This window comes from Excalfactoria chinensis, chromosome 1 (assembly GCF_039878825.1).
Source record: "Excalfactoria chinensis isolate bCotChi1 chromosome 1, bCotChi1.hap2, whole genome shotgun sequence".
Lineage (NCBI taxonomy): Eukaryota > Metazoa > Chordata > Aves > Galliformes > Phasianidae > Excalfactoria > Excalfactoria chinensis.
Genome location: NC_092825.1, coordinates 87,492,901 through 87,504,782, shown reverse-complemented (window position 1 = coordinate 87,504,782; position 11,882 = coordinate 87,492,901). Strand labels below are relative to the sequence as shown.

The 11,882-nt window shown below is 51.9% G+C and overlaps 1 protein-coding gene across 1 annotated transcript; it reads right to left on the bottom strand.

Annotated features, from left to right (window-relative positions):
- Window positions 1-788: 788 nt before the first annotated feature.
- On the bottom strand, window positions 789-11,404 carry CD101 (CD101 molecule). Its single transcript, XM_072330696.1, has 8 exons — window positions 11,279-11,404; window positions 9,840-10,217; window positions 8,729-9,136; window positions 7,198-7,581; window positions 6,272-6,667; window positions 4,407-4,817; window positions 3,369-3,764; window positions 789-985 (listed from the first exon to the last, which is right to left on the bottom strand). The coding sequence occupies exons 1-8, from the start codon at window positions 11,328-11,330 to the stop codon at window positions 789-791; spliced, it is 2,622 nt and encodes an 873-aa protein (XP_072186797.1). The 5' UTR covers window positions 11,331-11,404.
- Window positions 11,405-11,882: the final 478 nt, after the last annotated feature.

Here is an 11,882-nt window from a genome sequence, read left to right as displayed (position 1 = left end):
AGGGAAACAAGAACTTCCCAAGTAGTCTACAGACCTTCTTCATCCCTGGCCTCTCAGCCCTGGATGGAGCTCTGAGTAACCTGATCCAGTCGTAAACGTCCCTGTTCAATGAGAGCTGGACTAGACTGTCTTTAAGGGTCCCTTCCAGCCCAAATGATTCTGTGATTCTATGGCCAGCCTTGCTCAGTTCTCAACCTCCTGCAGTGGGTTTTGTGATGAAGACCCATTTCCTTTTGGAGATGTCGCTCTCTCGGCACAGGGACTCTTCCAGACACAGAGGAGAGCAGTGTCTGAGTTCTCCTCCAGCAAGAGATGGGAAAGGCAAGTGCAATGCCTTAAATGAAATGCCAGTACACCATTCCCAGTGCTGCCAAGGATTTTTAGCTGGGTGCTGTGCTGATTTTGTCAAATTGCCTAAAACCAAGCAGCAGCTCGATACTTTTGCGTTCTAGGGCAAAACCAGCTGATTTTTCTCCTTACACATGAAGAGAATAACACCACTTCCACACAGCACTGGTGGACATGCATACCACAAGCACCTCAAACACCGCAAGCAGCCACAACAGTGAACACGTGGGTGGGTTCCAAATCTAAGAGAGAGGAATAACTATTTTGAAAACCTTATTTGCTCGGTAATTCAGAGCTGCTTTGTTCCACTAAAAGTAAACACGTATTTTCAAGTATTCATTGCAAAAGCTACAGCAAAACAAGCCACCCCTCTTCAAGTACTCAGTCCTCTCAGACATCCAGTTCTTCTCCTTCAAGTTACACCTCCCATTGTGGACCAGCTAAGTTTGCTTGATCCCCTCAGCCCCTTGCAGTTCCACCAGCTGGCTTCCTCTAATGGTGTTCTTTTTTCTTTTCCTGGAGATGAAGCACCAGCAGAAGCCAGCAAGGGCCAGGAGAAGGATCAGAACCAGAGGTAAGCATAGGATGAAGTTCAGCAATGACGGAGATGAACAGATCCTAGACATGACTGTTGTCTCTGGAGGAAGAAAGAAGGAAAAACAAGTGAGATCCCAACCCAGTTTGAGTTGCCCTCTTAGTGTTTCTATAGGTTACCTTCTTACTGCTCTTCCCTCAATCTAGCAATTTTTAAGAATTCATACCATGTTTTCTTGGTTATCTGAGGGAAAGGGGAAGGAAAAACAAAATAATTTGCCTGAATTTCTTGTTTTGGGAGGTCAGATGGGCCCCATCTCACTCTCAGCTGAAGCATCCCACCAGGGAAAGTACAGCTAACCTGTTCCACACCAGGCTCAGCAATGAAAAGCCACACAGTCATCACTCCCTGCTCCCTGCCTGATACCACTGACAGCTAGAGATCTGCCTCAGGCTGCTCCAGAGCAAGGAAGTACAAGAGGAAAGCAAAGGAAACAACAAGTTTCAAGGAGGTTCCAGGTGAATGCACCATACTCTGGTAGAACCTCTGTCTGCTCTGACAGGCTGGGGTTGATCAGCCCAATGCTAGCCTGTCCCTTTGGTTCTGAGCTCCTCACGTTCACCCAGAAGTCATGACTATTACAGTCTCCTTTCTTGGTGCTGAGGGACATGGCTTAGTGGGCATGGTAGTGATGGGCTCATGGTTGGACTTGATGATCTTGGAGGTCTTTTCCAACCTTTGTGATTCTATGACACACAGCTTTACCTTCACAAATTGATCTCAGATGCACGTGGCCTACCATGAATGGCCACACCAACTAGCTTGGGTCCTGTTCTGTCCATCTCAGTTCTCTCTTTGACCCATACCCATACACAGATGCTTCACTCTTGTTCTGCAAAACTGTGGTGAGTGTGGTAGCTCTTTCAATCCCAAGCTGCCTCTGGGAAACCCACGAGGCCTGGTGGGATTGGTGTGAACAAGCAACCTGGCAGCTGCTCCCAGCCATAAAACCAGCTTTTACCTTTCTACCTACCTCTCAAGTTCTGCATCCTTCCTACACAGAGTAAAGTAGCATTGACTCTCCCACAAGAAAAACAGGGAGAAGTTTCCACAGTGCTAGAGAGGTATCCTAAAGGGCATCAAGTCTTAGAGCTGGAGTAAACCCTGGTTGCAGGTACACTTGTGCATGACTGTGGAATTACCCTCAGACAACTTTTCAAGACACTTACATCAATGGAGAAACAAAATAAAACAAAAAAGAGAGAGAAGAAGCAAAAATGGCCAGCTAATATCTCAGATTTTGTAAAAGCCGTGAAAACCACAGAGCAATCATGTGGATCAAACCATGTGGACCAGATTGGAGGAGAATTTTCTAAGTTACCAAGTAATTCCAGCAATGGCTACTTTGCCAGTAACAGCTAACAGGAGATGGAGGGGGGTGAGGAAGGAGAAGCCTGAGTGCCAGAGGAAGCTGCAATGGACGACAGCAGGAAGAGATCTGAAGAGGGTTGGAGTGCTGTCAGTCCCTCCAGGAGCAATTAAGCTCAGATTAGCTCTGCCAGAGGTGCAATTCTGAGCCTGTGCCAGAAGCAGGCACAAGTCCCCTTGTGCCCTACTATCTCACTTAGTGCTGATAAATGCAGGAATAATGACCGCTGCAAACACCAGACCAAGATGGAGTGGGGCAGCTCCAGAGCTGCAAGCACCTCAGTCCAGCCGTACACAACATGGCTGATTTCACAGGTCGTATTTCTTTCTCCATGTGGGTCGTTCGAGCCTCCTTTTTCCCCCCATCAAGGTATCAAGAGAGTACTTTTTTCCTGCCAGTTACCTCCCTAAAGACATTTTGTATGCCTGACTGAAACCTTTCTTTTTATTTACTTAAGCTCCTATATGCAGAACCCAGTCCTATTTCATACACCCTATGAGGACAGTGATCATTTTTTAAGGCCTCACCAGAGACTGAGATGCCAAAAAAATTGCAACAACATTTTTTCCCCGAAAAATGGTTAGCGTTTTAACCCAAATGGTTGGGCTGAGAGCAGGGCTGGGGGTATGTGGTCCTGCAGAGAGCCTGCAATCCATCAGTGACAGTCAGCAGTACCCTGCTCAAGCTACATCTCACTCATGACTGGATTTCTTGGCATCCTATCAGACCTCTGCCTCCAGCACTTACAGAACAAGGAACTTGGGTTTCAGCCCTAGCAGACGGATAGGGCTGGAATCTTAATCCCAGCATGCACTACTTTGCATTGCCCTCCTCCTCCCTGCCCTGCCTCTCAGTACAGCTCAGTCTTCCCAGGACGACCCCACTGAGGTCCCTAAGCAAGTCCTCCCAGCACTGCTATCATTCCTAGTTGCACTGTAGCAAGATAAGGAGGGATGCATGATGTTGCATGATGCACCCCAGCAAGCTAAGGGCTGGGGGGGGGAAAGGAGGTAGGCAGCAGGGAGCAGTTCAAGGCAGGTGGCTGTGCGCCATTACCTGGTGGGGTGGTGCTGAGCTGGGTGTACCCTGAGAGTGCCCAGGCCTGCGGCTCCCACTTATCCTTGTTGCCTTGCTGCCGCCATTCCTGCACCCAGCAGTGATATGTCCCAGCATCGTCCTCTTGCACGCTGCCCAGCGTCAGGCTGAGGTCACCAGCCTTGGGCCGCCGGAGCTGCAGCCTCCCCACCAGCCCCTCCTGTAGGGACTCAATGGCACCATCGTGGTTCAGGGTGAGCAGGGGCCTCTCGTGGCCATCATTCTTCCTATGAAACCAGGTGGCTGAAAGGCGGGCGGCAGGCGGGAGGGTGCTCTCCAGCAGGCAGCCCAACGTCACCTCCTGGCCGTGCCTGGCCAAGATGCTGCGGTTGGCCTTCTCCAGGTGCAGTTCACTCTCTGTGGGGAAGGGAAGCAGAAAGAGCTGTCATGGCATTATGCACTGCTATGGAGGTGTCTGTCTGGGGTGTTTTTTTCCCTTCCACCATCTCTGTACCACACCATCTGTCCTCTTCCCAATAAGCATCCTTTGCACCAGACTACTTAGGAAGTCAGACTCCTCCCCTTTAGATCATCTGAGGTCAAAAACAAGACATCAAGTGAGGCTGAATGGGGGAGGAACCCCCCACCCTGCACATGCCAGAGGTGCAGCACCAAAAGAGAAAACCAAACTGAGCCCTCAGCTTTGCTCTCTCTATTGACTGCATGCCCCAGGACAGGAGAAGCTTTGCATCTTGCATCAGGACACCCAGAAGCACTGGGAAAGGGCTGTACTGCTGACCAAGGACACCCTGTGTCACATGGGAAAGCAAGGGCTGTGGTTCTCTTTGTTGTGAAGCATTTGCTGCTGGAGGCACAAATACCAGCTCGATTGGTTTGGGAGGATATGGCAAATCCTCCTAATTCCTCATTTCCCATTGAGAGGCACGCTCCACGCAAAGAATTCCAACATCTCCACTCTGCGCAGGAACTGCTGTTTCTCCCATCCCCTGCTAGAGGTCCCCTCAGGCAGAACCCCCTCCGCCCCCCCAAACAGCTCACCTGGCAGCCTGAGCAGCAGCCTGGTTTTCCCCGACCACTGCTGTCCAAGGCTGTGCCAGCCACTATCCAGCCAGCGCCATTCCTCCACTGCACAGCAGTACTGGCCCTGATCTCCAGGGCTGACCGAGAGAATCCACAGCTGGAACAAATGGCTGGACACCCTCTGGCTCAGGAACCGAGACTTCTGTGCATGCGAGCTGAACTCAGCCCCATACTCCAGCAGGCCACTGTGGCTGGCCCGCACAACCTGCAGGGGGATGGCATCCGCTGGAGGAGGAGAAGGAAGGTAATACCAGCTGACAGCCAGCTGAGAGTTATCTAGGGGGAACTCCACTCTGCAATCGATCCTTGCATCATCACCACCAGCCACCTCCACGGAGCTCTCCCTCGTAGCCACCCTCAGCTTGCTTTCTGAAATGGAAGAACAAAATAACCCCGGTAGTTTTGCCAACAACCACCAACTTGAATGCTTGCAGTAGTTATTAACCTGAAAACACACACTGCACAGCGTGTCCGTAAGTTCCAACATCTGTTTATCACCCAACACTTCAGCAATGCAGATTTTGCAGTACCAGTCATTGGGAGGTCTGGGAGGTGACAGTCCCAAGGGACTGGCAAGTGCTGCCATGCATCTCACAGCACACTGCACTGCTCTGGAGGAACAGGGGAGGGCAAGAAGTAAAGGAGGGGGAAGATATATCTATCCTCCTTTCCCTCTCCCACTGTGACCTTCTGCACATGTCCTTCCTGCCCAGTGCTACAACACCAGGCCTACAGCAGCATCTAAACCCCCGAGGTACACAGCAACACAGAATGGTAGATAAAACACTGAAACACAAATCATGAACTTGAATATCTCAGTGGGCTCCATTCAGAAGATTTCTTGTGCAGACGAACAGGCTGGTAAGTTTTGTGATTAGGAGGACTACTTTCTGCAGCACAGCCTCAACCCGTTGCTGCTAGAGCAACTCCCTCTCCAGCTTTATTCTGGAACTCCTAAACACACTGCATGGCTGGGACTACAACCTTTCATAGAGAAGCAGTGCTAGAGTCAGTAGCCATCTCCTGCAACATGGGTCACCCATTCCCAGAGCAAAATCACTGAATCATTAGACTTGGAAAAGACCGCTAATAGCACCCAGTTCAACCAGTGACCCACCTCCACCATGCTCACTACCCATGTCCCTCAGTGCCATATCCTCACAGTTCTTGAACAGCTCCAGGGACAGTGACTGCACCACCTCCCTGGGCAGCTTGTGCCACTGCCTCACCACTCTTAAAGAAGAGATGTTTTCTAATATCCAACTGGAACCTCCCTTTGCACAACCTGAGGGTGAAAGGGAATGGCCTACCTCATTACATCTCCACACTATCCAGCAACGGCTGCAGTAATTCTGAAGCTGAATGTCATCATGTCTTGCTGTCTCCTCTGTAAAGACTATGATCACACCTGCTTATCTTAGTATCATTCACATCACTGTTGCATGCCCACACCCACGTTTTTCAATCCCCTCAGCTGCATCACAGCCCTCTGACCTCCTCAGAGTGTAAAACAGAGTATCTGACATCTGAGCACACAGAGAGAGTACCAAGAGTGTAGGGGAAAGAGTACTATGAAACTGAGGAAGGAAGAAAACACGTTAACTTAGGCAAACCCATCAGTTAAAAAGCATGGAAAAGCATGATCCCAGTTCACTGGGTTGCAGCTCCTAAATTCCAAGGACCCCTAAAATCCAAAGGAAGAAACGGGATGAGCAACACTGCCTTGTGCAGCCCCAGGGGACACCCAGCCACCAGTTGTCCCAGTTGTGACCAAGGGGTTTGAAGGAACTGCCTGCAAAAGGAGCCCCCACAGCACCACTTACCTGGTGGGACAACCTTTATCCCCACAGCATTGGAGGTGAAGGAGTCAGTGGGCTGCCCTTGAAGCGTCCTCCAGACTCCCACTTTGCACTGGTACGTCCCTGCATGGACAGCCATTGCACTGTGGATGTGCAGCCGGGAGAAGGCACCTGACTTCATCAGCTGGGCTTTGCCCTGGAAGTGGGGCTGTGCTGGTCCCCAGGACACAGTGCCATTAGGAAGGACATGCACCAGCTCTTGGTAGCCATTGGTGGGTGACCTGGACTGGAAAAGCCACCCCACAGACAGTAGCAGCTCCTCAATTGGGTGGCTAGCGCTCACATGGCAGACAAGCTCAAAGCTCTGCGTGTAACTGACAGTGGCTGGTCGGCTTTTCAGTGTGACATTCAGTCCAAGACCTGCTTGAGAGGGAGAGAGCCCATGGTGATGGGACAGAAGTCCTGCCTGCTGCCACCTTGCACCCCCTACACCCTTCCCACCACCCACCTCACACCAGCTCCCAGATTCATTTTGCACTGTGTGAATCTTGTCAGCACGACAAAACCTCCATCCCACTCCTCCTCTCCTGAGCTACATTCTGCTCTTCCAGCCCTAGCCACAGTTCCCATCCTGCCCTGCCCTCCAGCCCACCACCCCCAGGGGCCCCAAGTACCCAACCTCCCACAGCTCTACCTTCTTGTCCTAAACTGATTGCAAAGAACCAGGCTAAGGATGTATGCTTCATTTTGGCAGCTGCTGTTCCCATCATGCTGATGTTTTTAAGAGCAAATACTTCTCCCATTATCATCTACTGAAAAACGTGGCATGTTGGTGCACTTGCAACAAAAGAAGCTGAGTAGCGCCTGCCAAAGCAAGGCCAAACTCAATGCATTCCTCAGCCAGGCACTGATGTAGGTTTCACCCAGAAGAACCATTAGGATTTACTCACCTATAGGCTTCACACCAATTCTGAGAGCTGATGACAGGTTGGTTTGGATGCTCTGGAAGTTCCCAGGAGCCTTCACCTCCAAAACAGAACAGTGGTAGGTCCCACTGTCCTTCAGCCCCACCTCATGGATAGTGAGGATGTAAACTGCATTGCTTTGCTTGAATGCATGGAGCTGCCCCAGACTGGCTCTCTCCTCATATTCCTTCTTCCAAACCAGCAACCCACGGGGGTCAATTCTGGCCACCTCAGTGCTGTTGAGGAGCCAAGCCACCTGGAAGTGCCTGCTGTCACTCCTCTGCGTTCCCAGCGTGCAATTGAGCTGCAGGGTGTCCCCTTCAGAAAGGTCACTCTTGGTGGCAGCAATGCCCACGTAGAGATGTCGGTCTGTGGGCAAACAAAAGCCAAGAAGGAGCAATGGTGGCTGTGCAGTGGGAAATGAAAGGGGCTCACTACTGTAACGTTTTCTTTCATAGAGAAGCACCGAGAATGGAAAATGTTCATCATGGAGAAGCAGACTCCAGTCCCCATAGGCCAAAAAGAGGATAAAGGAGTTCTGTAGCTTTGTGGATCCCCCATCCCATCAGCTGTAGATTGGAGGTAAAGCAGAGTAGCTCCACGACTGCCAGTGGAGAAGCCGGAATAATTTACAGACAGCATACTACCCTCTGAATTTAAACACCAGCTTATAAACAGTGTATGAACAGGAATCCCAGCCGCTGTAGATATGTTTGGTATTCCCAAATATTTGCTGGAGAGTTTATAGAAACCGTTGGCGTGTTTGGCCACAGCAGGGCCAGCAGTCCCACAGAGGGGATGGAGGGGCTTCATGCACAACTCACCACTGCCCCAGCTGCTGTGGTGTGACCATCACAGTGCCCTTTTAGCACTGCCATCTTTCTTCCACCCTAAGCAGCCACCACAGAGCAAATCATAGGATCACCAGAAGGCTGGGGTTGGAAGAGACCTTAAAGCCCACCCAGCCCCAACCTCCTGCCATGGGCAGGGCTGCCCCAGGCCCATGCAACTCGGCCTTGAGCACCTCTAGGGATGGGGCATCTACAACTTCTGTGGGCAGCCTGTTTCTCACCACCCTCTGTGTAAAGAATACTGCCTTCCACAGGAGTTCCTTATTTCTAAATAGCAGCGTGGAACTAGTACTTGCAGCCGTACACAGTCATGCCACAGCCAACCAGGGACACAAGGCCTCTTCTGGTCTCCACTTAGCATAGGGCTCAACAAGACCCTGCTAGGGGGTGGGGCAGAGAGACCCAGGGGACAGGCATTTTGCCTTTGTCCTCACATACTTCCATGTCTAACATAAGCCCCAGTGACACCTTGTCCTCCTTGATGCCCAGCTGGCACATCCACAGAAAGCCACTGGGATGTCCCAAGCTGTGATGGAGGTCAAATAGGAGGAAACAAGGCATTGGAGATAGTTGCACGGGCAGAGAGATTTTCATGACACACCACTGCAAAGGTCACACACTGTAGGTCCTTTGCTGAACACAGCAGCCAGAGCCAAGGGCCTTACCCTGGGGAGTGACCACCAGCGATGTCCTCTCTGACTGTTTGCGGGAAATGTCCTTCCACGTCCCATCGGGATCCTCGATCCACTCGGCTGCCTCACAGTACAGCTGCCCCTGGTCAGATGGCTCCACCGCCACAATGGAGAGCTTGTATGAGGTGCTCCCAATCTTGTCCAACCGCACGTTCCCCGCCAGAAACCTTTGTGCATAAGCAGGCCCTGGCATCACGACAGAGTCCTTGGAGAGGGTGAGGATCTCAGCCCGGTGCTCTCCCCAGAGGCAGTACCAGCCAACAGAGAGGTGTGTGTGCTGGGCAGTGGATCTGGACACCTCGCAGGTGAGCTCCATGGCATCCCCCTCAGCGTGGGTGAGGTCCTGGGGGCCCATGGAGACTGAGAGGGTATCCGCAATCACTGAGCACAAGGGGAGAAGCAGAGAGCAGCTGGTCAGGAGAAAAAGCGTTTCTTAGCCTCAGTGGGCAATGTGCTGGTGACTGCAAGAACCACAGCCAGGCTCCAAAGGATCTGACAGTGTGGTAGAAGTGCTGTTGGTAATGGGAGAGGCCCCAACCAGACCATGCCAATACGTGAAGTGCTTAAAACCTCAGTTAAAAAGAATGCACAGTGTATTACTCAGCAGTATATTCCTTAGTGAAAGTGTGGGTAGCACTGGGCAACCCCAAGGAGGCTAATATCCAGCCTTTCATGAGCCCAAGTGGCCACAATACCAGGTTAAAGGAAGACACAAGTTTGAATACCAAGAGGATGGGCCATGCAGACTTTCTGGGCTTACAGCTGGATACTTTACTTTGCTTCTCCACCCTGCTGTCTCCCTATCATCATTAGTACCCCGTGAGTTCAAGTCCCATCCGCAACCTGAGAAGGTACCAACAGGTAATACCTAGAGCCTGAGAACTCTTCTCTTATAAGGTGCTGGGTTATGAAATAGGGGGAAACCTGCATGCATCTGTACAGGCTTGAGACCTATACACATCCTCATGCCACTGTGTACAGAACAGCACGTCATCCCTGGTAGCTTGGCCATCACCTTGACAATACCAGTAAGAAAATGGGAAATCAGCCACCCCCACAGAGCAAGCCGTCCTTTGAGACTCACCTGTCAGGTTTGTCTTGGCACTGTAGCTCCCAAAGTACCTCTCATCAGTGTTGGGCGTGTGGCACTCGTACTCCCCAGCATCTCGGTCCTGCAGCTCCGTGATGTGCAGCAGCACCGCATCCCCCTGCACCCGCTCCACATAGATCTCTTGGGCGCGCACCCGCTGGGTGTAGATGGCGTAGGGGAAGGAGGGGTCGGCGGTGCTGACGATCTGCACCTCCCGTTCTGGGGCTGAGGGCTGGTAGATGGACCACTGGAAGGTCTGCTCTGATGGGCCCTGGTAGCCGCTCACCTTGCACCACAGTGTCACGTGGGAGCCAAGTACTCGGTAGAGTGGTCCTTCTTGGATAGTCACCACACGTTGGCCAGCACCCATACCTGCCAGCAGACAGTCATCATGCATGAAGTTTGCAGACTGCAACTGAAAATTACTGCAATTCAAAGTGGCAGTGGGCCTGGACATGCCAGGGACCGCAGCGTGATACTGCAGTGAGTTAGGGTGTGGTCTCATTCTATGAAGCACAATGCCCCTGGGACTTAGGAACAACAGATCATTAAGGCTGGAAAGGGCTTCTAAGATCACTTAGTTCCAACTGTCCACCTACCACCAAGTACTGTCTACTAATCACATCCCTCAGTGCCACGTCCACATGTTTTTTGAACACCTGAAGGGATGGGTAACTCCACCACCTCCCCGGGCAGCCTGTTTCAATGCCTCACCACACTTTCAAAGAAGTTTTTCCTGATACCCAACCTGAACCTCCCTGGTGCAACAACTGCAAGGAACTTCAGCATCCCTTGCAATCATTAAGAACAGCACCAATGCCAACAAACTTGAAATCTTGTCTTCCAGCATGCAGGATCAGACAACAGAGGCCAGAGCATCAAACCCATGTGGCCATCAAGTTTCTGCTTGGAAAGCATCTCCCAGACAGCACTCAGAGGGAGCAGCAACCAGGCTGAGACCACTAGAGGAAGTTTGTGGTGTGCTGAAGAGGACCAAACTCTCAGGTCCAGTGCAGGCTGGAGGGAAAGAAGCAGGAGTCAGAGCTAACTGCTGCTGGAGAAGTGTCTCACAGAAAGAAACAATGAGGGTACAGGAGAAGAAGCCAGCAAGAGCACCTCCAGGGGCATGAAACACCTCCAGAGGCACCAGGAACCTGCAAAGGGCTTACAGAGGAGAGATGAGGAGGTGATGGTCATCTGCACACCCTCCCATCCCTTGCAGCTCCCACAGCCCTGGAGCCCAACAACACTCGGGCTGCCCTCACCCTGTAGCCCGGGTGAGGTGCTCTCCTGGGCCACCCACCCAGGAGCGTCCTGTCCCCCTGATTTAGGAAGGTAAAGCAGCCCGCACACATAACCCACACAAGGCTCCTGACAGCTTTACTTCCCACTTGTCTGCCCCAGAAATCCCTGTCACAGTGCAGGGCACTCACCCATGAGGAGGAAAAGGAGGAAGGCAGCCACCTGATGCTTTACCAGCCCCATGCGGACAAGATCTGCTAGGGTCCTTCCCTAGAAAGGCAGTGGAAGGCCCTCAGGGTGATGGTGACAGCCACCCTGCAATTTTGAAAGCAGCTGAGAGGAAGCTGCCAGACTCCGGCAGCGGTTTCCTCTGCTTAGAGAAAAAGGCGGGTAGAAGCGGGGAGCAGAGCACGTCACCGAGGTCCTGCATCTTACCAAGGTGGCAGTCAGACACAGACTTCTCCATGCCCACTGACCATGTCCCTCAGTGCCACATCCACACGGATCTTGCACAACAGCTCCAGGAATGGTGACTCCACCACCTCCCTGGGCAGCCTGTGCCACTGCCCCACCGCTCTTTCTAAGAAGAAAATTCTCTTAATATCCAACCCGGACCTCCACTATCAACAACCTGAGGCCATTCCCATCCTGCAGCAGCTCACACATAGCACACTGTATGGCACAGCAAGACACTGCCCCCCTTGCTTGACCAACCCTTTGCCTCCTGCTCTGTTATGTTAAACAGCTCACTCCCTCCTTAGCACTGAAGGCAGAGGAGGGCATCCCACCACCACA

What these genes read in the sequence shown, in the direction of transcription:
- CD101 (XM_072330696.1), bottom strand. Translation starts at nt 11,330, where the DNA reads ATGGGGCTGGTAAAGCATCAGGTGGCTGCCTTCCTCCTTTTCCTCCTC. An exon ending in AATTGGTGTGAAGCCTATAG is followed by an intron (nt 6,668 to 7,197) that starts GTGAGTAAATCC and finishes CCTCTCAAGCAG; the next exon opens with GTCTTGGACTGAATGTCACA. An exon ending in GCTCAGCACCACCCCACCAG is followed by an intron (nt 986 to 3,368) that starts GTAATGGCGCAC and finishes TTCTTCCTCCAG; the next exon opens with AGACAACAGTCATGTCTAGG.